The sequence below is a fragment of the Dermochelys coriacea genome, chromosome 6 (genome assembly GCF_009764565.3).
Source record: "Dermochelys coriacea isolate rDerCor1 chromosome 6, rDerCor1.pri.v4, whole genome shotgun sequence".
NCBI lineage: Eukaryota > Metazoa > Chordata > Testudines > Dermochelyidae > Dermochelys > Dermochelys coriacea.
The window spans coordinates 1911538-1937453 of NC_050073.1; the positions used below are offsets into that span (position 1 = coordinate 1911538).

General features: G+C 56.7%; 3 protein-coding genes across 4 annotated transcripts in view; 1 reads left to right on the forward strand and 2 right to left on the reverse strand.

Annotated features, from left to right (window-relative positions):
- The window catches only part of LOC119856829, a 58278-nt gene that overhangs the window by 16317 nt on the left and 16045 nt on the right, over positions 1-25916 (reverse strand). Inside the window, exons 8-17 of the mRNA XM_043516072.1 lie at positions 20008-20033; positions 18974-19110; positions 17142-17587; positions 8727-8836; positions 8304-8388; positions 7519-7597; positions 7267-7375; positions 3481-3642; positions 3104-3189; positions 2307-2429 (exon numbers count right to left, since the gene is read on the reverse strand). Coding sequence (XP_043372007.1) covers positions 2307-2429; positions 3104-3189; positions 3481-3642; positions 7267-7375; positions 7519-7597; positions 8304-8388; positions 8727-8836; positions 17142-17587; positions 18974-19110; positions 20008-20033 — 1363 coding nt within the window. The remainder of the gene's footprint in view (positions 1-2306; positions 2430-3103; positions 3190-3480; positions 3643-7266; positions 7376-7518; positions 7598-8303; positions 8389-8726; positions 8837-17141; positions 17588-18973; positions 19111-20007; positions 20034-25916) is intronic.
- On the reverse strand, positions 1890-8801 carry BCL7C (BAF chromatin remodeling complex subunit BCL7C). Its single transcript, XM_038404808.2, has 6 exons — positions 8304-8801; positions 7519-7597; positions 7267-7375; positions 3481-3642; positions 3104-3189; positions 1890-2429 (listed from the first exon to the last, which is right to left on the reverse strand). The coding sequence occupies exons 1-6, from the start codon at positions 8393-8395 to the stop codon at positions 2283-2285; spliced, it is 675 nt and encodes a 224-aa protein (XP_038260736.1). The 5' UTR covers positions 8396-8801; the 3' UTR covers positions 1890-2282.
- CTF1 (cardiotrophin 1) lies at positions 10793-14999 on the forward strand. Of its 2 annotated transcripts, XM_038404809.2 has the most exons (4): positions 10793-11048; positions 12716-12778; positions 13221-13357; positions 13877-14999. In XM_038404809.2, exons 1-4 carry the CDS (start codon positions 11033-11035, stop codon positions 14330-14332), a joined length of 672 nt encoding a protein of 223 aa, XP_038260737.1. In that variant the 5' UTR covers positions 10793-11032; the 3' UTR covers positions 14333-14999. The 2 variants fall into 2 exon arrangements, with proteins under 2 accessions (XP_038260737.1, XP_038260738.1); XM_038404810.2 differs by lacking the exon at positions 12716-12778 and having other exon boundaries at positions 10821-11048.

Below are 25916 nucleotides of genomic sequence, written 5' to 3' on the forward strand. Positions count from 1 at the left end.
TAAATGGGGAATCGTAGGCCTGTTTTTCTGAAATTGATGCTGGGCAGAATAATGGAGCAGCTGATACAGGAATCCATTAATAATAAATTAAAGGAGGGTCCTATAATTAATGCCAATCACCATCGGTTTACGGAAAATAGATCCCATCAAACTAACTTGATATCTCTTTTTGTGATGAGCTGGGAATTCTGGTGCTGCGCATAAAGACCTTGGACCACACCATTGTCAGCCCGACCACCAGAACGATGCTGGAAAGGACCTTGAAAGACGCTATCTGCTGCCACTCTGCTGAGAACCTCAAGCGGAAGCCAGACCAGGGAAAGTTTGCTTGATAAAGGTAATCATGTTGATGTAACAAACTTTTGTAAGACATTTGACTTGGTATGGCCTGTCATTCTGATTAAAAACCAGACTAATATAAAATGACCATGATTCACATTAAATGGGTTAAAAACTGGTTAACTGATAGGTCTCAAACTGTAACTGTAACCAGGGAATCGCCATCGAGCGAGCATGTTTCTAGCGGGGTCCTGCAGAGAGTCATTCTTGGCCCTACGCTAACATTTTTATAAATGACCTGGAAGCCGACATCAAATCATCCCTGAGAAAGTTTGCAGATGCCACACAAATTGGGGGAGTGGTGAATAATGACGAGGCCGGGTCACTAATACAGAGAGATGTGGCTCGCTTGGTAAGCTGGGCGCAAGCAAACAATGGGTGTTTTAATACGGCTCGACGTCAATGTATCCATCTAGGAACAAAGAATGTGGCCCATGCTTCCGGGCTGGGGGAACTCTTCTGGGAAGCAGTGACCCTGAAAAAGATTTGGGGGTCATGGTGGGTCATCAGCTGGACATGAGCTGCCGGTGAGCCAAAGGGCTAATGTAATCCTGTGGGGTGCACAAGCCGGAGACCCTCCAGGAGCAGAGAGGTTATGTTACTTCTGGATCTGGCCCTGGTGCGAGCGCAGCTGGAATCCTGTGTCCGGTTCTGGTGCCGTTCAAGGAAGATGTTGATCAATTGGAGAGGGGTCAGACAAGAGTCACAAGAATGATTAAAGGATTAGAAAACACATCTATTTAGCTTAACAAAGAGAAGGTCCAGAGGTGATTTGATCCCAGTCTAGAAATACCTACATGGGAAACAAAGATTTGATAACAGGCTCGTCAATCTAGCTGATAAAGATCTAACACACTCCAATGGCTGGAAGTTGACACTAGACAAATTCAGCCTAGAAGTACGGGGAAAGTTTTGACCAGTGAAGGTAATTAACCACAGGAACACTTTACCAAGGGGTGGCGGTGGATTCTCCATCCCTTGCCATTTTAAAACCAGAATGGATGTTTTTCAACGTGCTGGGAATGATTTTGGGGGACGTTCTCCGGCCCGTTACCGAGGAAGTCAGGCTGGATGATCACAATGGTCCCTGCTGGCTTTGGAATGTATGAATAGAAGCCAGGAGTCCTGACTCCCAATCCCGCCCCTGCTCTGACCCACACGACTTCACTTTCCTTCCAGAGCTGGGGATAGAACCCAGGAGTCCCAGCTGCCCCTGCTCTAACCCACCAGACACCAGACTGGGGTACAGCCTTCCCTCGAACCTTGGTAGTATGAGTGCAGAGGTGGGCCCTGTTCATGGAATTGTAGGAGGCCTCCGTTATAGCCCAGATACAGCCCCATCCTCTGGAACAGACCCAGATGGGGACACCAGAGCTCTGTTTTTAAGCAACGGGGGAGTCATCCCCCTGCTCCATCGCTGTGTGGCTGTTTCCCAGCTGTCCCACCCCAGACGTGGTTGCATCTCAGTGCTGGCGTGCAGAGACGTTCACCTGGTTCAAGAGGGCTGAGGCTGCATGGGGTTGCTGTTCAATGACTGGCACAGAGTCACATTAGCAGTTTAATAGCAAAGTGTATTGTTCAGACCAAAAAAATACGTATATACACAGAGAATGTAAAATTCACCCAGGCCCCCTCAAAGTCTGGCATCAGGGGATGCTGCCCATCTCTCCCTAGCCACGTCCCATCTCCTCCCACTCCCTTCTCAAAGCAAGGGATAGAACCCAGGAGTCCTGGCTCCCAGCCCCACGCCCACCCCTGCTCTAATCCACCAGCCCCCACTCCCCTCCCAGGAGTCCTGACCCAACGCCAACATCCTCTTCAACATCCTCTTCAAAGTGTCTTTGGTCCTTTTGCATTTGGCAAGCATGATTCACCTCCTGCCCCGCTCCCCCTCTGCCCCCCCATGCTCTCCAGCCAGGGAGAAGGCAGGGACGAGGCTAGGTCTATGGGGAGTGGGGGGCACCCACTTCCTGCTCCTCGGGGCAGATGCGCTTCAGGGGAGGTGCCCCCATGGACTCATCATCCTCTTCTTCCAGCACCGGCTGCGGGAAGGTTGGGGCCATCTCAAAGGGGGGTGCATCCTCTTGCCCCTTTGGGGAAACAAGGAAGGGATGTTATACTTCGAGAGAGAGCAGCCTGGGGGATGGACACCCCCAGCAACCTTGGTATGCCAGCCTCGATCCCACCCAGAGATCCCCATCAACCTCCCTACTTTCTCCTGTGCCATGGGTAAGCACCCACCCCAACATAAGCAATGAGACCTGCGGGCCAATGGCCCCACCTCCACCCAACCCAACCCAACCTCCACACAACCCAATCATTGGCAGTGGCTCAACCTCCACCCATCTAACCCAACCTTTGCCAATGGTTCAACCTTGACACAACCCAACTCAACCCAAACTTCACCAATGGCCCAACCTCCACTCATCCCAACTCAATCCAACCCTTGCCTAACCCAATCATTGACAATGGCCCAACCTCCACCCAATCCAACCATTGTCAATGGGCCAACCTCCACCCAACCCAACCAAACCTCCACGCAACCCAACCATTGCCAATGGACCTACCTCCACCCAATCCACCTCCCAATCTCCACCCCACTCAACCCACCCCCACGTACCCTTCACCCCCATGCACCTGACCCAACACCTCAACTCCATACATCCTTCAATTCCACTCCTCCATGCATTTTCCCCCACCATGCATTCCCCAATCTACACTCAACCCACCTCCATGCCCCTCACCCCTCAATTTCCCCCTGCACCTGTGACTCCAGTAGGCCTGGAACAGGGTCCTCCTTGGTCAGCATGGGGGGCTCATCCGTCCCTTCAAGCAGCAACACCCCAGAGTCTGCACCCAGATAGGAATGAAGACAAGGGAGTACCCTGGGGTTATAGGTCCTTGGTGCCAGCTCACCCCCAGTAATCCTATGCAGCACCCCTCTGCTGTAGCCCTCCGGGAACATGGCCATCCTTGGTCCCATCCCCTCACTCCCTTGGGCCTTGAAGTGATGCTACCCTGGATTCTCTCACGTCCTAGGAGTGCTGAGGGTCCCGGGCTCCTGGGTTCCACTCGCTCCCTCCCTCCTTTGGAGGCTGGGAACATGGCCTCCCTCCACCCCAGCACCACCATGGCACTTACCCCCTTCCTGCCCCAGCATGGGGGGCTGCGAGTCCTCCGCTTTCAGTTCCCCCAGCGGGGTGGGGGTCGCCGTCTGGCTGCGGTCGGGGGTGGGGCTGGAGCTTGTGTCTCCCCCCTTGGCCAGGGAGGTCTCAGACAATGAGCTCTGGTTGCTGTTCTCATCTGCAAAGGGGAGAGAGCCGTCTCGGATGCCTGGGTCCCATCGCTCACTCCTCTGGAGGCTTGGGGCGTTGTCATCCCGTATGCCTGGTCCCATCCTCTCACTCCAGACATGCTGGGCCCACTGCCATCCCAGACGCCTGGGTCCCATCCTGTCATCCCCTGAAGGCTGGGAGCACGGACATCCCAGATGCCTGGGTCCCATCCCCTTGATCCCCAGGGGCCCTTTGAGGTGAACTCTTATGGTGCCATCCCAAATGTCCATTCCCATTCTGGACACCTGGGTCTCATCTCCTCAATCTTGGGGGGGTCAGAGTCCTGCCCTGCCCTCCCGGATGAGGGCACACCTGAGCTGGTATTAACGGGGGAGCTTAACTCCCCTGTTATCTGCTGGAAAACAGTGGCAGCAAAACATACTACATCCTGCAAATTCTTTGCGTGGGTAGGGGACAGCTTTCTGATCCAGACAGCTGAGGAAACAACTTTGGGGTCCACCCAGTTTGGAGCTAGCTTGGACCCAGAGGGATGAATGAGTTGCCTACGTGAAGGTGGTCGGGAATTTGGGAGGAAGCGATCAGGATCCGACAGATTTCAAGATCCTGTGGAAAGTCGGGCCTGAGAACAGCAAAACAAGGACCCTGGACTTCAGAAAGGCAGATTTCCACCGACTCGGAGAAATGGCAGGCCGTGTCCCATGGAAAGACCAATTAGAAAGAAAAGGAATCGAAGGGGGCTGGCAGTTCCTAAAAGATTTAATACTAAAGGCTCAACATCAAGCTGTTCTGATGCAGAGGAAAGAGAAGAGCCCAGGTGGCTGCACAAGGAGCTTTTTAGCATCCGAAAGCCCCAACGGGATATAGCCAGGAGGGGCATGTCATGCAGGAGGTCTACATGGGAACCGCAGGAGCGTGTAGGGACAAAATCAGGAAGACCAAGGCAAAGAATGAGTTCCAGCTGGCAAGGAATGCTAGAGACAAGAAGAGGTTCTTCAAATATGTCAAACAAAAAAGATCGACCAAGGACGGTGCAGATCCGCTGCTCAGTGGAAGATGGCGAGCTGGCAACGGAAGACGATAGGAAGGCAAAGCTGCTCAATGTCTACTTTGCTGCAGCCCTCATGCACAAAATGACACGGGCTGCAGATCGGGATGAGGAGAATTAGCTGAAGACCTCTTGGCGCCACTGGCAATAACATTTGCAAACTCAGGGATGAGTGAAGAGGTCCCGGAAGGGCTAGCGAAGCATCCATCTTTAAAAAGGAGGAGCCGGGAATCTAGAGACTAGTCAGCCTGAGTTCGATACCTGGGAAGCTGCTGGAGAAATGTATAAAGCCTTCAATCTATGAATACCTGGGAGGATGAGCGGGGTGATCGCAAGCAGCCAGCATGGAGTTACCAAGAACAAATCCTGCCAAACCAGCTTGATTTCCTTCTTTGACAGGCTAACGGGTTTGGTGGATATAGGGTGACCAGATGTAATGGAGAAAATATTGGGACACATGGGGGAAGCAAAAACAAAAACAAAAAAACAGTCGGAGTTGCCGAAGCAAAAAACAAAAAAAAAAACAAAAAAAAAACCCACTGCAGTGGCCAAAGCCGCAATATCGGGACAAATGGCATCCCAACCGTGCATCGATCGGAACACGGGACAAAGACCACTAAAAATCAGGACAGTCCTGATTTTATCGGGACGTCTGGTCACCCTAAGTGGATAGGGGGAATGCGGTGCACATAATATAACTGGATTTCAGCCAGGCTTTTGACACAGTCCCACATGACATTCTGATAAGTATGCTGGGAAAATGCAAGCTCAACACAAATACCATTACGTGGATACATAATTGGTTGAGTAACTATTAACGGAATGATGTCGGGTTTCCGTAGAGATCTGTTCTGGGTCCAGCATTGTTTAACATCTTTACTAATGACCTGGCTGTAAAAATAGAGAGCATACTGGTCAAATTTGCAGATGACACAACGCTTGCCAACACTTTGGAGCATAGAGGGATCTTGATAAATTGGAAAACTGGGCCACAGACAGAATGAAATTTAATATACAGAATGAAATTCAATGACTGCCCAGGAAGGAGTGCTGAGGACAGGGATCTGCGGGTCATAGTGGGTCACAAGCTAAATATGAGTCAACAGTGTAACATAGCTGCAAAAAAAGGGAACATCCTTCTGGACTGTATTAGCAGAAGTGCTGTCAGCAAGACACGAGGAGCAATTCTTCCACTCTCCTCTGCTCTGATACAGCCTCAACTGGAGTATTGTGTCCAGTTCTGAGCACCACATTTCAGGAAGGATGTGGACAAATTGGAGAGAGTCCAGGGAAGAGCAACAAAAACAATTCAAGGTCTAGAAACCATGAGCTGTGAGGGAAGATTGAAAGAACTGGGTATGTTTAATCTGGAGAAGAGAAGACTGAGAGGGGACATGAGAACAGTTTTCAAGTATGTAAAAGGTTGTTACAAGGAGGAGGGAGAAAAATTGTTCTTCTTAACCTCTGAGGATAGGACAAGACACAATGGGCTTAAATTGCAGCAAGGTGGGTTTAGGTTGGACATTTGGAAACACTTCCTAGCTGTCAGGGTGGTTAAGGCCTGGAATCAATTGCCTAGGGAGGCTGTGGAGTCTCCATCATTGGGGATTTTTAAGAGCAGGTTGGACAAACACCTGTCAGGGATGGTCAGGATGCTGCCTTGAGTGCAGGAGACAGGACTAGATGACCTCCCGAGGTCCCTTCCAGCCCTATGATTCTAAAGACAAATGTAAGGTGCTACACCTAGGGAAGAAAAACCAAATGCACAAACAGAATGGGGGGTAACTGGCTTGGCAGCAGCCCTGCTGGGAAGGATCTGGGAGTCGTGGTGGATCACAACCTCCGCATGAGTCAGCAATGTGATGCTGTTGCAAAAACTAAAAAATAAATAAATAAAGCAAATGCAATTAACAGAAGCATAGCCTGCAAGTCACGGGAGGGGATGGTACCGGTTAGGCCTCAGCTAGAGGACTGAGTCCAATTTTGGGCACCGGTGTATAGACAGGATGTGGAGAAAGTGGAAAGGGTCCAGCGGCGAGTGACAAAGATGATCAAAGGAATGAGAGGCAAGCCACCTGAGCAAAGGCTGGAGGACCTGGGTACGTTTGGAAAAGAGGAGATTGAGGGGAAAACATGGGGACGGTCCTCAAATACTTGAAAGGCTGCCATAAAAAGGACAGAGAAAAGTTGGCAAAGAGGGCAGGATAAGAGGCCGTGGGTTCAAACTACAGCAGAGCAGATTGAGATGAAATCTCAGGAAACCCATCCTGATGGTAAGAACAGGGGGACAGTGGCACGACCTGCCTAGGGAGGGTCATGGAAGCTCCTTCACTGGAGGGTTTTAAAACGAGGCTGGAGCCACCTGTCTGGGATGGTTCAGACACAACAAATCCTGCATCTCGCCAGGGGGTTGGACTAGATGACCCCAGCGGGCTCTCCTAACCCTAATCTCTCTGCCTGAGTCCCATTGCCCATCCTGAATTCTCATGCCTCATTGAGCTGGCCATGCTGTGGGAGCCCCTGAGGATCCAATGCCACGCATGGCTGTCCCGGATGCCTGGGTCCCCTCCCCAGCCAGCAACGTACCGTTCAGGTCCAGCATGAGGAGGGCAGGGTTGGCCCGGGGGCTGGGCACACGCCCCCTTCTCTCCCGGCCCTTGTGCCGCTCCCCACTGCTGGCCAGTCGCCGTTTCTCCTGCAGGGAAGGGAAGAGAGTGGAAGGGTAAAGATGGCCTCCAAACGGGGGGTGTTGGAAAGGAGGGGTGAGGGGAGCCCGGGAGCGACAGACAGATGCGGGGGCCAGGGTTGGGGCAGACCTGCACTCAGCCCCTCTCTCACCTCATCCCGGGGGTCCACAATGGGCACCCACTTGTAGATCCTCAGAGACGTGTCACCCACAGTCACCCAGCGCTTCTCCCTGGGTGGGGGAGATGAGGAGTTGAATGGGATGGATTATAGCCCTCCAGAGATTCCCCCACCCCCAAAATCTTCAGAGATTCTCCCCCATCAACCTGATTGTAAGGCCATTCACTAGCAGAAGTAGTAGGTTATTATCCACTAGGCAGTGCTAAAGGACTGATGTCCTTAGCTAGTTGAGTTGGGAAGTTGCTATCCTCTGTGCAGAGCTAAAGAGGCCAGGCCTTGAGCTAGGAGCAGTGGTAGCTTATCATCCCCTGTCATGAGGGATGAAACCCTCACACCGCATCCTTCTACCCCCTGAGTTAAAGCAGAGACTCCTTTAAACAGCAACAGTAGTAAGCTGTTATCCTGATCAGTGTCACACATATTATCTAAGCCAGGGTAAATAATTTGACAGCCATTCATGTCTCAGGAGCAATTTCCATAGAAAAAAGGAGGTGAACGATAAACAAAATAATTAATAAACCCATGGAATAATAACAATTAATTGTTATCATTAAGATCCTGAGCCTGCATTTAGTCACAGGGTGTTACTTTAAACACGGGGATGGCTCGCCCAGCAGGGAGATGCAGCCACTTCTGGGGTGGGGCAGCTGGGGGAACAGCAGTCCAGCAACGCCACATGGGGCGCTGGTTTACCTGGCACTGAGATGCAGCCACTTCTGGGTGGCACACACCCCCACCCCATCCCGTTGCCCACTCACCATCTGCGCACTTTCTCGATGGCCGCCATCACCTTTTTGATGTCATCCTTGGCCCGGCTGCGGGTCTCGGCCCGCACCGTGCGCCCTGACATGGGGACGGCGCCGGGGGGGCAGCGGAGGGGAACGACACCAGGGGTGGGGGAACCCGAGAGGAGGCTCACTCGGAGTCTGTCTGTCTAACAAGCCACCCGTCCATCCAGCCCCCCACACGCCTACCCCTGTAACCAGCGATCGCCCACCTCTCCCCCGCTGGCTGCCTGGCTGGGACCTAGCGCTGCGGCCCCACAGACACCCCCCCAGCTTCTATCGCCCCCCCCCCCGCTCCTATCCCTCCCCTCCCTGTCTCTGCCCCCCTTTATCCCCCCTATGGATCCCTGCCCCCCTCCCGGCGGGGTGTCGGTCCCTCTGTCCGGACGGGCGGACCCGGTCCTGGGGGCCAGGCCGGAGCGCAGCTCGGCTCGGCTCGGCTCAGCTCGCTGCGAAAGGGCGGAGCGGAAGCAAAACTCCCCGGCTTCCGCGAGCAGAGCTGGGGCCTGCCGCGGGAGGGGGCAGAGGAACCGCCAGGGGCGGGGGGTCGGAGGCAGGACGCCTGGGTTCTCTCCCAAGCTCTTGGAGGGGAGTCTAGTGGGTTAGAGCAGAGGAGCTGGGGGCCAGGATTCTATGCTTATCTCGGGGAGGGGAGTTGTATCGCGTGCCAGAGAACCCAGGCGTCCTGGCTTCCAACCCCCAATCCCCTCCCAGAGCCAGGGAGAGAACCCAGGAGTCCTGGCTCCCAGCACCCCCCCCCGCTCTAACCCGCCAGACCCCACTCGCCTCCCAGAGCCAGGGAGAGAACCCAGGAGTCCCGGGTTCCAGCCCCCCTGCTCTAACTCGCCAGACCCCACTCCCCTCCCACAGCCAGGGAGAGAACCCAGGAGTCCCGGCTCCCAGATCTAACCCCCCAGACCCCGCTCCCCTCCCAGAGCCAGGGAGAGAACCCAGGAGTCCCGGCTCCCAGGCCTCCTGCTCTAACCCCCCCAGACCCCACTCCCCTCCAAGAGCCAGGGAGAGAACCCAGGAGTCCTGGCTCCCAGCCTCCCACCCCTTTCCCACGCCCACCCCCACAGTTAATCCTGGAAGCGGCTTGGAAGGGATTACAATGGAGGGGCTCGGATGTCTACACTGAGCTCATTGTGCTGTCGCTGACTCACACCGGAGGTGTGTGTGTGGGGGGGGGTCTCACCATGACCTCAGCCTCAGAAGGGAAGGTATCTCCAACCTGCTATGGGCCGAAGTGGGGGGGGGCGGCACTGGCGGGGGGGGGCGGGTTGGGAGTGAGGGGCCCGGGCAGAGCTGGGTCAGCCGGGAGCTTAGGTGGCCCTTGTAGCTTTCTGCCCCTCGTCCCTGCACGTTTCACAAATAAAGAGACGTTGAAAAATCATGAAACATCTTGCAATAGTTGCGGGGGGAGCGGGGTTGTCTCTGTGATGTTACACAGAGACATCTGGGTCATATAAGGAGTGAGGGACATGAAGAAAGGAGTTAAATGTACTAAGAGCTGGGGAGAGAACCCAGGAGTCCTGGCTCCCAGTCTCCCCCACCCCTCTAACCACTAGACCCCACTCCTCTCCCAGAGCTGGGGAGAGAACCCAGGAATTCTGGCTCCCAGCCTCCCCCACCCCTCTAAGCACTAGACCCCACTCCCCACCCAGAGCCAGAGAGAGAACCCAGGAGTCCGGGCTCCCAGCCTCCGTGCTCTAACCCACTAGACCCCACTCCCCCCAAAGGTGATAGATGGGTGTATGGGGCTGGCTGGATGGGGGGATTATTGGGCGGGGGTTAGCTAGAGAGTGGTGTGGGGGGTGGATGGATGGGTGGGGCAAGATAGAGAAGGGGTGGAGGGGGAGGGGGTTAGCTAGAGAGCGGTGTGTGGGTTGGATGGAGGGGGAGAGGTAAAATAGAGAGGGGTGAGGGTGGATGGAGGGGACGGGGTACGATAGAGAGGGGTGGGGGAGGGGGAGAGTGTAACTAGAGAAGGCGGTGGGGGTGGATGGAGGGGAGGGGTAGCTAGAGAAGGGGTTGGGGTGGATGGAGAGGAAGGGTAGGATAGAGAGGGGAGGGGGAAGGGTGTAGCTAGAGAAGGGGGTGGGGGTGGATGGAGGGGAGGGGAACGATAGAGAGGGGAGGGAGGAGGGGTAGCTAGAGAAGGGATGGGGGTGGATGGAGGGGGCGGGGTACGATAGAGAGGGGAGGGGGGAGGGGTAGCTAGAGAAGGGGGTTGGGGTGGATGGAGGGGGCGGGGTACGATAGAGGGGGAGGGGTAGCTAGAGAAGGGGGTGGCAGGGAGGCGCAGAGGGGCGCAGTGAGGGACACACAGCGCCCGCCGCCCGCCCCCCCCCCTCCGGCTGGGGCGCACCGCGGCCCCTTTAAGCCGGCTCAGGAATGTGTTTATGCCCGAGGCTGTCCCGTCCCCCTCGCCAACACATGGAGGGACGGGTCCCGGGCGGGGGGAGCAGAGCAAAAAGCAACCCCCCCGCTTCCCCCCACCTCCAGGGGCTGCTCACCCCCCCCCACACACACACACACCCCCGGCCCGGGCTGGGGCTGCTCCAGGCCGGGCTAGCGCTGAGCTCAGCCTCCTGGCATCCACGCGGGTCCGGGGCGGGGGCGGGGAGGGGATATAAACCCAGGGCCCCCGCCCCCAGCCTGGCCTCTGCGGGACAGCAACAAGTGCGCACGGCTGGGACAGCATGGAAGTGCTGACAGGTAGGGGAGCCAGGACTCCCGGGTTCTTTCCTTGGCCCTGGGAGGGGAGTGGGGTCTAGTGGTCAGAGCAGGGAGGGCTGGGAGCCAGGACTCCTGGGTTCTGTCCTTGGCCCTGGGTGAGATTTGGAGTCTAGTGGGTTAGAGCTGGGGTAGCTGCAGGAATCCTGGGTTCTTTCCCTGGCTAGGGGAGGGGAGGGGGGTCTAGTGGGTTAGAGCAGGGGGGGCTGGGAGCCAGGACTCCTGGGTTCTGGACTCCATACACATAGACTCCATATGGGGGACTCCATCCCCATAGACTGTGTATGACTCAGTCCCCCCTTATTTGGGGGACATTCCTGGGTCCGGGGTCATTCCTGGGTCCGCTTGCATGGTGGAAGTACTGAATTGGGGGTGGGAGTAAGCGTTTAGATGGGACGGGGTGTGGGCTGGTGAGGGCCTGGTTTCCCTGAGGAGGGCTCGGGGGTGGGTAAGAATTGAGGGGAGATAGAGACAGTTTGGGGGCAACCACGGCTGGGGTACGTGCCAAGAGCTGAGGAACTCCAAGAGGACCCTGTCCCCTGTAGAAACTTCTCCAGACCCTTGCCACCACTCTATACTTCTGGGCGCCACCCCCACATCTTCTTGTATCTTCCCCCTCATCTTCCCTTCCACAGAGCTAACCCACTTCTGTCCACCCACCAGCTCCTGCCCTGGAGATGTCCCTGCAGGGCAAGCCAGAGGGGCAACGTGGACTCTGCTGTCTGCCCAGCCACCTGCCTGGTTGGCGGCTCCTCCGGGCTCCATCTCTAGGGTGGGGTGGCCCCTAGCTAATGATTGACTGGTGGAGCTTTGGGTGCCAGAGGAATCTGGGTAGGGACAGAGCGTGACGAGCACGGTCAGGTCTTGAACCCAAAGCCCGTGACGTGCTCATCGAGACCCACCAACGCGACCACCCAAGGCTGGGGATCAGGACTGAGGGGCATCTGCAGAGCTGTGGCTGGTGGAAGACCCACTCGACCGCTCTCAGTTTCTTCCATCCTGGCGGGGAGGGCACAGGGGATGTTGCTTATATATGCTCTAACAAGTAGGCCATATTCCCTTTTTGAGAACCCAGGAGTCCTGATATGCAGCCCCCCCCCACTAGACCCCACCCCTCTCCCAGAGCTGGGGATAGAACCCAGGAGTCCTGGCTCCCAGCCCCCCTTGCTCTGATCACTAGACTTCACAGAGCTGGGGAGAGAACCCATGAAGTGGTGACACACCTCCCTGGAGATTGGCATCACCCAAGGTGGAGAAGGGTCTCAAGCAATGGCACTTCCACAGGAGTCCTCTTCTCTACCTTGGCCAGCTCCTCTGGCCTGGGCAGGTACCCACTGCAGTGCCCGCGTCACCCTCCTGCAGGGCTGGGGCTGGCAAGGTTCTCAGGCCATTGGGACATCCCCGTAGCTAGTCAGGCTGGGAACCTGGCCGGGCGGGGGCTGACAGCTGGGATGTGACCTGAGAGTGGGGGCGGGCATGGGCACTGCCTGGCAGAAGCTTATCATGCTCTGAGATCAATAAAAAGGGGGGGGTTAGACAGGGGGGCTCTGGGAGGGGAGTGGGGTCTGGTGGGTTAGAGCAGGGGGGCTGGGAGCCAGGACTCCTGGGTTCTCTCCCCAGCTTTGTTGTGACTTTTCCTCCCTTCCAAGGGAGCCGCTGCTCGTTCTGGTGCATTGGGTCAGGACAATGGGATCTCTGGTGCTTGCCTGGAGGTAAAATATTGAGGACAATATGGGGTGGGGTGCATCTGACACCTGGCAGGGGAATGAGTCAGCAGGGGGTGTTCTACCTGGACAGTCAGTGCTGGCCCCAATGCCCCCGAGCGGTGCTAGGGGGAGCTGTGCTATGGGGTAGGAGGCTCAGTAGGGGGTATTCCCCCCCCCCCGGACAGTCAGTACAGGCCCCAGTGTCCCCGTGTGATGCTAGGAGGCGCTGTGCTGCAGGCAGATGGAAGGAATTGTTGTGTGGGGCTCTTCTCCAGCTGCCCCGCCCCAGAGGTGGCCGCATCTCAGAAGTATTTTTCCAGGGGGAGAGGGCGGAATTTCCCAAGATGAATTTTCTCTCGAGGTGGCTTCTGAACCCAGGAGCGCGTGCCAAAGGCTTGCGGCTCGGGGCGTGAGCGGAATTAACCCTTGCTTCACTTCCTCTCTCCAGTGGATCGAGCCAACCCGCTGTCTTCCGCCTCCTCGCCCTCGTCCCTCTCCCAGCAAGAGGTAGCCACCAAGATCAAGCAGACACACAGCCTGGCGGTGCTTCTGAAGCATCGCTCTGAACAGCTGTTGGCAGAATATGTGAGCATTGGCGAGGGGGGTAGTGCTGCCCCCTGCTGGAGGGGTCAGAGTCCTCTGTGTGTGTGGGTGTGTGTCTCGCTGCCCCCAGTTACACTGTTGCCCGCAAGGTTTTCTTCTATTCCCTGGCTTCAATCCCAGGGGAGACCATCACCTTCTGTCCCCTGCTGGTGAGACGCCCTTTGGGATCCTGAGTGAAACCATGACATCCGCCTGAGTCTGCGGACAGCCTGGCATGATGGCTATGAGTGGGGGAAGCTGCCCCGTGCAGCCCAAATAGCTGTTAACTCTTGAACCTAATGACGGCAATTCAAGCATTAAATTTGTCACAGATTTCACTGCTGCTCCTACAGCTCAAATGCTTCAGACAGCTTCCTGGGGCCCCAGTCCCCTCCCAGAGCCACTGCTAGAACCCAGGAGCTGTGGGTCCCAGTCCCGACTGCTCTAACCTCTAGACCCCACTCCCCTTACAGAACTGTGGATAGAACCCAGGAGTCCTGACTCAGTGTCTCTCTGTTCCAGGTGCGTCAACAAGGAGAGCCATTCAGCAGTCCAGATTTCCAACCCCCTGCCATGGCAGTCCCCGGGCTGACCTCGCCCTCTGTCCCCCCCGAGGCCTGGCTGGCACTGAGCAATGAGAAAAGGCTCTGGCACCTTGCCGTGGCTTATGCCACCCTGCCCGGACTCCTGGGTTCCGTGTGGCGGCAGCAGGCCGACCTCAACCCTTTGGCTTCAGAGCTGCACCGGCAGCTGGAGGCCGCGGCCCGTCAGTGCCGGGGGCTGGCTGGGAACTTGGAGGGGATCATGGGCGCCTTGGGGGTGTCAGGCCCCCCGCCTCCTTCCTCCAGCCTGGGTGGCCCTGCCACCAGCGCCTTCCTGGCTAAGCTGAGCGGGTACCACGTGTGCCGGCTGCATCGGGACTGGGCCAGGCGGAGCCACGAGGCGCTGGGGCTTCTCCACACCAAGTACCCGCTGTGAGTGCCCCCATCCTCCCCTCTGCCCCCCAGCAACCCCTGCCCCCCCACCTGTCTCCCCTGGGAACTCTTGGCTCCTGACCCCCAGATATCCCCTGCCCCTGTCACCCTCCAGGTCCTGCCCCCCATCTGCCGCTCAGATAATCCCTGCCTCTCACACAAACCCCCCTTGCATCTGCCCCCAAGTACCCCTGCCCCAACCATTCCCCAAGAAACCTCCTGCTCCCCCATCTGCCCCCCCCAACCCTCTGCCCCTACTGCTCCAACCTCTGACTCTCACAGCTTCTCCTCTCCACCCCTCACTGCAAACTCCTTGGGGGTCTCCCTTCCCCCAACTCCTGCCCTGGTTGCGGGGAGGGGATCCCACATACACACACTTCCCCGAAGGGGTCCTGCCCTGCTGAACTCTGGCGGGGGATCGTCCCCAACTCCTCCCTCCCTGTCAATACAGACATTTCCCCCCTGGTTTATGCAGAGGGGTTAGGAGGAGTCCCCTCTGCCCCCCACTATAGTGGGGGACCCCCACTCATATATGTGGAGGTGATGGGAGGGCCTTTGACCCCCCCCTCCACCCCCATCCCCCAAAAAACTGTAGTTCATACTGTGGTATGTTCTTACCAGAAAACACAGTGTAATTATTATTAATAATTAATAAAGTATTTTTAGTAGAAGCTCAAAGTGTGGGGAGTTTGCTGCTGGGGGCACGAGTGTGTTCTGGCTCCCAGCCCCTCCTTCTCTAACCACTAGACTCCGCTCCCCTCCCAGAGCTGGGAGAGAACCCAGGAGTCCGGGCTCCCAGCCCCCCCTGCTCTATCCACTAGACCCCACTCCCCTCCCAGAGCTGGGAGAGAACCCAGGAGTCCAGGCTCCCAGCCCCCACTGCTCTAACCCACCAGCCCCCCTTCCCTCCCAGAGCCAGGGAGAGATCCCAACACAAGCGTTTTATCTCAGAAAAACCAGAGCTTTTATCGAGTGTCGAAGAAACCAGTTTTACCGAAATTCCTGTGATGCAATTGCAGAGAAAGAGACGGGAAGAGTTTACAGGAATTCCAGCACTGCCCCCGGTGGAGGGAAGTGGGGCTGTATTTGCGTCTCTCTGTGTATGCATGTGAGAGAGACTACGGCCCTCTACTGGCTAGAATCAAAATTGCTCCATTATGTTTCATATTCCCCATACTGCTAATGGAGGTTCCCCTGAGCTCAGACAGAAGTAGCCCATGTTTTTAAGGCAGACAACCTTCTTTCTAACTGGGCTGCTACGCACCCACCACTGGAATAACAGCCCTGAGCAGATACACAACGTAGAGAGAGAAGTGTTGGACAGTAGAAGCATCTAGGCTTATTGTAACAATCAAGCAGCGACATCCACAAGTCAATAAATTAATACAGGATCCAAGGAAATGCCACAGGTAGCAAGACTTGACCATGATTTTTAAGGCATCAGATGTGAGGGCTTGCAACATCCTTATGGAGCATTCCTGAGCAGCTGTTTCCCCGCTGCTCCATCCCAGAGGCAGCTGCATTTAAGCACTGGCTTGGATTCCCACCTCGGTACCTCACGTCACTTTATAAAGTGCTTCTTGAACATTTCTCTTGGTTCCCTTCAGTAAACTGACGGTAATTTTGTCTTGACCAGGACTCAAGAAGTGTCCAAAGTATTAGAAGCCCCAAATTCAAGTCAACGTTCATGCGTCTGTTAAATAATATAAATAATCCAGATAAATGTTTCTTTTGGACATAAATACAATGGGATTTTAAAATATATATTCAAACATAAGAGCAGCCAGACTGGGTCAGCCCAAAGGTCCATGTAGCCCAGTATCCTGTCTTCCGACAGTGGCCAAGGCCGGGTGCCCCAGAGGGAATGAACAGAGCAGGGAATCATCAAGTGATCCATTAATATTCTTTACACACACGTAATGGATTTTGTGGCCTAGGACTTGAAGCCATGGACCTCAGGACTCCTAGGTTCTACTTCTGGCTCTGCAGATCACTGTCCCCTGCCGGTGATTCAGTTTCCCCATCTGTAAACGTGGGGTAAAAATAGCGCTCTCCCCTGTGAAGCACTTTGAGATCTATGGATGACCAGCACTCGATAAAAGCTGGGCATTGTTCTGATAATTATCATCACATCTATCACAAATGAAACTTTCTCCATCTCAGTTTGGGCCAGAGCTGCTGTGAGGAAAGAAATCTACTGACCCTGAGCAAAACAACAACAAAAACCCCACCTTTGGACTCATTTATCCCTGTTATGGAGGGGAGGAAATAAGGTTGATAGGAAACTTAGGACAGGAAGTGCATGTGCCACATTGGGCAACCAGAAGCACAACAGCTGTCCTTCAGGCCCAGAGGAAGTGCGTGGCCTAGCCAGTAGACCAGCAATCCTATTTGGGCCCCCTGCACATGATGAATCCCTGAAGCAGAGGCCAACAGGAAGGGCATGGTCAAGCCAACTGGAAGTGTATTGGCCATCCTCTAGGCCAACAGGAAGTGCATGGCCCAGTCCTTAGACCAACAGGAAGTGCATTGGCCATCCTCTAGGCCAACAGGAAGTGCATGGCCCAGTCCTTAGACCAACAGGAAGTGCATTGGCTATCCACTAGGCCAACAGGAAGTGCATGGCCCCGTCTATAGGATCTCAGGAAATCGATGGCCCAGCCAACGGGAAGTGCATGGCCCGGTCTATAAGTCAACAGAAAGTGCATTGGCCCAGCCAACAGGAAGCATCCTCTAGGCTAACAGGAAATGTATGGTCCGGTCTCTATGCTCACAACAGTGCCTGGCGTGGCGACGCCCCCTAGGCCGGGTACTTGGCCTTGAGCAGGGTGAAGTCACGCACAGTCCGGTCCACCCAGCCATGGAATTCCCGGCATACCACGTAGCCCCGACACTTCTTCTCAAATGCCCCCACCCCGGCTGCCTCTGAGGTCAAGGGGTCTGTGGCCAGGGGCACCGGGATGCCCATGGCAGCCATAATGGAGGTCAGGTTGGCCAGGAGACCTCGCGTCCGGGCCCGGGCAGTGCCCAGCATGGCCAGCAGCTCAGAGCAGTCGGGGCACAGCTCATCTTGGTCATCCCACACCAGCTGGAGGAAGGCGTCAAAGGTGGCGTACGCCCCGTAGTTCTGCACCAGCCGCTCCGCGTCGCCCATGGTGCGCCAGGCCAGGAACGGGAAGGTGGCCACCGGCACTCCTGCCCACCGTAGCCCCAGGGCGCTGAAACCGGGGTCACTGAATGGGGAGCCCTGGGTGTTCAGCTGTTGGGGGGAGACACAGAGAAGGGGGGGTCAGGTCATGTGCTGCCCTCCCCCAGTAGCTTACCCCCCACGACTTCTGTCCTACCCTCAGTTCCTGTCCCCCTCCCACAGCTCCACCCAAGATTGATTCAAATCTCCCCATTCCCTCCCCACAGAGACCCCACCTCCTCCCTCGCCACCCCCCAATTCCTCATCCTCGGAACGGGGACTGCGTAGCCATGCAGAGGTAGAATGGGAGGGGGAGAGAGCTGGGTCCTCTGGGGGGGATTTCCATGGGGCTGGGAGGGGGGGCGTAGACCTTACCCCATCACCACCTGGCACCACCACCCCAGCTCTGGAATTGCTGGCTGGGGTCCAGGCTACAGAGAGCATGTTGGCTGGGTGCTCAGCTGGGCGTGAATTCCTGAGCTGGTGTCTTCCAGCTTGGCGTTGATGCCAAGGGGCCCCAGGTGGGGCGGCCAAAACATGACCACCACCCCCCACCACCACCCCACATTGTCAGGGGATGAAGGCTCTCGACAGAAGGACAAGGCCACTAGAGGATTCACCAAGAGACTGGATTAAATCATGCATATGTGTCTTCCCCGGGTGGGGAACTGGCTGGCTCAGGGGGCGGGGAATGGGACAGGGGGCCTATCCGCCTCTAGGGGTGCTGGCTAGAGAGAGTCGAACCCAGACCTTCTGACCCATGAATAAGGCTGCATTTTAATCATAGGTATTTTTTAGTAAAAGGCATGGACAGGTCACAGGCAGTAAACAAAAATTCACAGCCCGTGACCTGTCCAGGACTTTTACTATATACCCCTAACTAAAACTAGGGCCGGGGGGCCATGGGGGCTGGGCAGGGGTGGCCCAAGACCCCCACTGGTGCTGGATGGGAGGGAGCCAGGCAGTGGCACATGGCCACTGGACCCTGCTGGTGCTGTGGGAAGGAGGGTTGGCAGGGCTGGTGTGCTCCCTTCCCCGGCTCTGACCGGCATGTCCCTGAAACTCCTAGGCGGAAGGGCCGGGGGCTCCGCACTGCTCCTGCCACAGGCGCTGGTTCCGCAGCTCCTATTGGCCGGGAACGGCAGCCAATGGGAGCTGCGGGGGCAGTGCTTGCCAATGCGGGCAGTGCGTGGAGCCCCCTTGGCCCCTCCTCCTAGGAGCTGCTGGGACATGCCAGTGGGAGCCAAGGAGCCCCCCCTCTCAAGATAAGCACCGCCCTGCACCCCAGCCTCCTACCCCAGCCCTGAGCCCCCTCCCTCCCCCAAACTGCTGCTGCTGCAGAAGTCATGGAGGGGAAGGAAAGTCATGGACCCCATGACCTCTGTGACAGACACGCAGCCTTACCCATGAATGGCCCTAGAGGCCTCCGAGCCCCTCCCCTGGGGGCCCAGCACTCACGTAGGTGTTGAGCAGCTTCGTGGTGTTGGCCTGCAGCAGTCGGGCCAGGTTGTAGGTCTGAGAGATGGTAGTAGCACTGGGATTGGGGTCAGGCCGGGCCAGCTGGACCAGGGCCAGGGACACAAGCAGATTCTGGGCTGCAAGAGTAGCATGGAGAAGAGGCTTAGTAGGGGAGTCAGCCACTGGCCTGGCCTGTCACAGCACCCTCCCTCAGCCTGAGACATGCTTCTGCTGGGATCCCACCACCCCCACCATCCCTCTGCTCTGGGTTATGGCAGCCACTTCTTCCTCGGCTGGGATCCCACCACCCCCACCATCCATCTGCTCTGGGCTATGGTGGCCACTTCGTCCTCTGCTGGGATCCCACCTTTCCCACCATCCCTCTGCTCTTGGCTATGGCAGTCTCTTCTTCCACTTTTGGGATCCCACCACCCGCACAGTCCCTCTGCTCTGGGCTATGAGAGGCCCCTCCCCCAGCAGCCTCTTCCACCTGCCCCTAGCTCTGGGCTATACCAGCCTTCTGCCCCTTGATGGAATCCCTATCTGGCCACTCTGCTATTTAGTCTGCATTCTGGGTCCCCAATCCAGTGCAGAGCCAAACTCCACTCCGGGATTTCCCTGTGACTCTCCCGGCTGGGCTCCTGCAGCTGTCAATGGGCAGATTGACAGGGAGTAACTAAATCCAGAACAGGATTTCCACACCTGTCCGGATTGGAGACTGTGCATTGTATATTACCCTCTGGGAGGGGAATGGGATCTAGTGGGTTAGAGCGGGGTGGGCTGGGAGCCAGGACTGCTGGGTTCCATCCCTGGCTCTAGAAAGGGAGTGGGGTCTAGTGGTTAGAGTAGGGCAGGACAGGACTCTTGGGTTCCATCCCTGGCTCTGGAAAGGGAGTGGGGTCTAGTGAGCTAGGAGCCAGAATTGTTGGGTTCCATCCCCGGCTTTGGAAAAGGAGTGGGGTGTAGTTGGTTAGAGCAGGGGGGCTCGAAGCTCAGTTAAATCCGCCCCAGGGGCCTGGTGCAGGGGCACTTACCTAGAGTGGGAGGCATAACTGGAGCCCTGGCATCCAGAGGGTGCCAACAGGGGTGTGGCCCCCCAAATTATTTCCTTTGCCTCCTAGTGGCTGATCCTGGCACTGCCTCTTCTTGCCCCCTAGTGGCTAATCCCAGAACGGTCTCCTGTCGCCTCTTAGTGGCCAATCCCAGCACCTCCACTTCTTGCCACTTCGTGGTTGATCCCAGCACCTGCCCCACTGAATTCTCTGTCTGTGCTGGGAGCTTCCCAGGGGTCCTCTGGGGCCAGGTCTCTTCTGCTACCTGAGCCCTAGGGGATGTGGCTGCTTTATAGGCAGGCCGGGCCCTGTCCCACCCCCCCTCCTCACGAGGGCACACGTCTCCTGCCAAGAGCAGGGTGGGAGCGGGGAAGGCACCTGGGTTTCCTGGACTCTGTTTCCAGGAAGGGAGAGGGGAATGGGGAAGGGTGTGACATGGGGCAGGGAGTCGTGGGGGGGGGAATTGCAGGTGTGTGGGTTGGGATTGCGAAATGGCTCTGTTTCGTGCGAGGGAAGGAAGGAATGAAGGAATGGGAAAGTGAGACTGTGTCTGGGGGATGGACACACCCCAGCCTGAAAGTCCCAAAGCCACATGGGGTGGGACGGGGGCGGGGGAGCTAACCCTGCAGATTCTTCCTCCTTCTCTGTCCCTTCTCCGGTCCTATGGCTTTTCATCCCCAGCGCCACGCCGCCAATCCCCCTTCTTCATTCCACCCCTCCTCTCATCCCTAGGTGCCCCTCCCCCAGATCGCCCCAGGACCCACAGGCCCCTCGGCCAGCCTTGAGCACGGTGCCCCTGGGCAGATGCAAGTGGAGGGCTCAACCCACCCCACAAGGGGGCACCGGTGGCCAGGACCCTTCCCTCAAGGCAGAAATGTGGGATGAGAAGCGGTGAGAGCTGGGGGAGGGGTGAGGGGGGCGGCAGGGAGGGGTCCCATTGTGACAGACATAATAGGTGCCCAGCCAGTGCCAGCCAATGGCAAGTGGCATCTCTGCACGTCCTCGCCAGATTGGGTTTCCAGCCACAAAGCAAGCTGGGGGGCTGGAAAGAATCCAGCAGAGGAAAGGGGGTGGGAGCCAGGACTCCTGGGTTCTATTCCTGGCTTTGGGAGTGGAGTAGGGCCTAGTACAGGGGTTGGCAAACTATGGCCCACGGGCTGGATCCAGCCCATCAGGGCTTTGGATCCGGCCCGTGGGATTGTCACCCCTGTGGTGCCATGGGCCCCGCACCGCTCCCAGAAGGGGTCGCCAACACGTCCCTGTGGCCCCTGGGGTGGGGGGGGAGAGGGCTCTGTGCGCTGTCCTCGCCTACAGGCATACAGCCCCCCCCCCCCGCTGCTCCTATTGGCTGGGAATGGGGAACCGGGGCCAATGGGAGCTTCAGGGGAAGTACCCACAGGCAAGGGCAGTGTGCGGAGCCCTCTGCCCCCTCTACCCCAGGGGTGTGGTGCCAGCCGCTGCCACCCCAGAGCTGCTCCAGGTAAGTGCTGCCGGGCACCCCCAACCCCTTGCCCTGAGCCCCCTTCTGCACTCTGAACCCCCTCCTGCACCCCAAACCCCCTTCCCTGAGTCCCCTTGTACACCCTGCACTCCTCCTCTGCCCCAACCCCTTGCCCTGAGCCCCTTCCTGCACACCATACCCCTCTCCCGCACCCCAGCTCTCTGCCCCAGCCCTACATTCATGGCACTGCATGCAATTTCCCCACCCCAATGTGCCCGTCGGGCCAAAAAAGGTTGCCCACCCCTGGCCTAGTAGGTTAGAGTGGGGAGAGCCTTGGGTCAGGATTGAGAGGCCCCAGCGGAACAAATAAGAAACCCAAGAGTCACCTTTATATGTGAGATAGTTTATTTCCAGCACCAGTTCTATTCTTCTCACAAACACAGACCTCTAGCCCGGTAGCCCCCCCGACCTTACTGGGGTCAACACAGACCCACGATTTTTTTGCTCATGGTGAAGAAAGGAAATGAGGCACATGTCTGCCTGTGAAGGCTCAGGGGGGTAAATCCTTCACCATCCCAGGCATGGTGGTTTCCTCTGACTGGTGGATGATTTCCAGTTAGAGTGAGGACACTCCCATGTCCAGGACTGAAAGCCCCAAGGCAACCTGGTCTTGTCCTATCATTTACATATTGGTCACTTTCCAGTCTTCCCCACACCCTGTCACAGACCCCCCACTGACATCAAATACAGAATTATTTCCTTCCCTGCCACACACTCCCACACTGATGGGAAAATTGTGGCAGCTGAAAGCAGGAGGGGCTGGGAGCCAGGACTCCTGGGTTCTAGCCCCAGCTCTGGGAGGGGAGTGGGGTCTAGTGGGTCAGAGCAGGGGGTGCTGGGAATCAGGACCTCTGGGTTCCATCTCTGGCTCCAGTAGGGGGGTAGGGTCTTGTGGTTAGAGCAGAGGGGCTGGGACTCAGGACTCTTGGGTTTGATCTCCAGCTCTGGATGGGGAGTGGGGTCTAGTAGTCGGAGCTGGGAGTCAGGACTCCTGGGTTCCATTCCCAATATCAAAACCAACAATCTGCTCAAGTTTTGTCCACAGCTGCTACAATTTTGGGCACAGGCTGAGAGTCGACAGAATGCACATCACCTACAAACAGGCCAGTTGGGAGAGTTTAGATGGTCAACGAGAGGAAAGAGAGACTTTCCCAGGGTCTAGCCGGAAATCATGAAGTGTTTTATGACGGGGTATAATCAAACAATTCAGTCCTGCTAACACCCGGCCACTTGGGTCCCTTCCTCTCTGCCTGGAATTTAGCACCTGCTAAGAGTCCCCTCACTTTCCCCATCCCTTGCTCTTTGCCTATATTTATTCTAGATAATTTCCTTTTCGTAACCCTGCCTTGGTGGGGAATGGAAACACAACGGGGCATAAAAGGAGGCCGAGATCCTGGGAAGAGAATCTGCGGTGGTCAGGGAGAAAAATGGGAGATGGGGCCTTTCCCCTCTAGGGGGTGCCGGCTCCTATTCAGCCCCGGGGGACTGGTGGGGGGGGTGTAATGGGAGCCAAGGCCTTTCCCCATAGGGGGGCGCCACTGGGCAGGCAAGTCATCTGGTGGAACTGGTCTAACTGGAATAGGTCACGGTTTATTCTTTCCAGGAATCCAGCCCCAGATGGCGGATGGAGGCAGGTGTCCAAGACGCCAGCTGGGCACCGGATGGGAAAGCATCTGGTAGGCAGACTGGAAGGCCGTTAGTCTGCCGTGCTATCTAGCTCCTACTTTACATTTCACTCAGTGAACTATTTAGATGGCTGGGAGCCAGGACTCCTGGGTTCTCTGCCTGGCTCTGGAGGACCTAGTAGGTTAGAGCAGGGAGTCTGGACTCCTGAGTTCTTTCCGTGCCCCTCTGTCCCTGCCTCAGTTCCCCCTGCTGTATTAATAAATTAGACTGCCTCACAGACACGCCCTCAGAGCAATCCCCTCCCAGCGCTAGGCTAGAACTCAGGAGTCCTGGCTCCCAGCTCTTCTGGAGTCACCTCTCCAGCATGTGAGGGTCCATCGTGAACCGCTCACCCCAAAGGGATGAGCGCAGGGGATTAGAATAATGCTCTGGGCTATGGGTGAGTCTGCATGGCCACCTCCTGGCCACATGGCACAATAACAACACCCTCACACCCCTGACCCTCTACTGGACTGGTCATCCTCAGGTCAAAGCAGAAATGCCTCTGGTTACTGCAGCTACCCAGGGTGGGGAATGGGACATGGGGTCTTTCCCCTCTAGGGGGCACTGGCTCTGATCCCACCCCAGGGCAGGGGACTGGCTGGCTCAGGGGGGTGGGGAACGGGACACGGGGCCTTTTCCCTCTAGGGGCCGCCGGCTCTCATCCTGCCCCAAGGCAGGGGACTGGCTGGCTCAAGTAGGTGCGGAATGGGGACATGGGGCCTCTCCCATCTACGGGACACCAGCACTGATCTAGGTCCAGGTTTAGGGGGACTGGCCAGCTCGGGGAGGAATGGGATAAGCGAGCGCAATGACACTGTATGCCTCTCTGTAGTGATGGGCCCTGCCGTTGTGCAATAGCATCTGATCCTATAGCTCAATGAGCAAAGGCTCATGCTTTTCCGTCGGCAGGTTCAGTCCCGGCTCATGACCCAACAAAGGAACATGGCTACCCACCCCTGGATTGCATATCAGCAACAGACACCGTAGAAACCAGGTACTCCAAACCACCGAGGATCCATCGACGGGCCGTCCCCAATCCCGGTCTGAGGACCGTTGGCTTGGGTGTAGATCGGCGCGGCCACGGAGGTGCTGTGAGATGACTCCTCGTTAGGTTTTTATTATTATTATTATTATTAAACATTTCCCCAGCCCCGCGGCTTTGCACGGTGCTCGTACAGAGGTCTAAAAAAAAAAAAAAAAGGTTCCTGCCCCAGTAAGCTTACAATCTAAGTTAGACAAACCTAGGGCACGCTGGGGGGAGGGGGACGGGAACCATCAATAAATATAAAGGTCAGTCGTGTTATAGTGTCACAAGATCTGAGAACTTCCAGGATCCATGGCCAGCTGCCGTCAACCAGCCTTGACTCTGAGACAGCGACGGCTGAGTGACACCTCTTGGTGATCTGGCCCATTGACCCCACTGAAGTCATGGCCGATTGGGGCCAGACCCCCAGCTGCTGTCACTTGGCTGTAGCTCCACTGGGCTCAATGGGGCCAGATCCCCAGCTGGTGTCACTGACCCCAGTGGAGCTACAGCGGAGTGACCCCTGCTGGGGGTCTGGCCCCATTGACCCCAATGGAGCTACGGCCGAGTGACCCCAGCTGGGGGTCTGGCCCCATTGACCCCAATGGAGCCATGGTTGAGTGACCCCAGCTGGGTATCTGGCCCCATTGACCCCACTGGAGCTACGGCCGAGTGATGCCAGCTGGGGATCTGGCCCCAATGACCCCAATGGAGCTGCAGCCGAGTGACCCCGCCTGGGGATCTGGCCCCATTGACTCTCTAAGTGGAAGATATTTGTTCTCATCCATTTCCCCGTTGCCGTGTGGAGTCCGCGGTGTCTCAGTGCTCCAGGGACAGGATTCACCCGGGCGCCTGACAGCCCCGTCTCCCTGATGAAACGTCTGTTCCTGTTCTGTCCTAGCGGCTGGTTCTGAAATTGGCGAATGCTGCGGACGCTGCCCCGAACGAGGGGGCATCAGTCTATCCTGCCTCATGCGCCCCCCATGTCCCGAGGTTGTCAATCCACCTCCCTCCCCTCTGAACCAAGCAGAGGCCCAGAGATGGGGAGATCTGAAGGAATGGGGTGCCCCATGTCTTGGGCACTAGGAAGTGGGCAGTGGTGTTGGTGGGGTTCCTGGTGAGCTGGGATGAGGGGGGTTCCTGGGTATGAACCCCCTGGGCACCATAATTAAATGCTACAAAGGTTTGGGGAGTACCAAAATCAGTCCCCCATCACCCAAATTTAATTCCTTAAGCCTCAAACACCCCCCGCCCCCGAACAATATTTCACACCTAGTAAACAGAGCATCAATCTACTCGCTCCCTAGTGACCAGTAGCCCCTAGTAACTGAATCGCCAATCAACTCCTTAGCAACAATCACCCTGGTAATCAAACCACCAATCCCCTCCCTCTCTGAAGAGTGACCCATCATCCTTATTAACCAAATCAGCAATTCTCTCTCTAGCAACTAACCACCATGGGAACCAACCCACCAATTGCTGTTAGTGGTCAGTGAGCATGGTAACTGCATTACCAACCCCCACCCTAGTGACTAATCACTGCAGTAACCAACCCACCAATCCCCTCCCTAGAATCGCTATGGTACTAACCTACCAATCCCCTCCCTAGTGATCAACCACTGCGGTGACCAACCCACCAATCTGCTCCCTAGTTACCAACCACCCCATGGCAACCAACCCACCAATCCCCTCCCTAGA

Bases quoted from the DNA above. Each gene is read 5' to 3' on its own strand.
- BCL7C (XM_038404808.2), bottom strand. From the start codon at position 8,395: ATGTCAGGGCGCACGGTGCGGGCCGAGACCCGCAGCCGGGCCAAGGAT. The intron at 7,598-8,303 runs GTGAGTGGGCAA...TCCCCCACCCAG, and splicing joins ATCGAGAAAGTGCGCAGATG to GGAGAAGCGCTGGGTGACTG. The intron at 3,190-3,480 runs GTAAGTGCCATG...ATCTGGGTGCAG, and splicing joins CATGCTGGGGCAGGAAGGGG to ACTCTGGGGTGTTGCTGCTT.
- CTF1 (XM_038404809.2), top strand. The intron at 12,779-13,220 runs GTAAAATATTGA...TCCTCTCTCCAG, and splicing joins TCTCTGGTGCTTGCCTGGAG to TGGATCGAGCCAACCCGCTG. The intron at 13,358-13,876 runs GTGAGCATTGGC...TCTCTGTTCCAG, and splicing joins AACAGCTGTTGGCAGAATAT to GTGCGTCAACAAGGAGAGCC.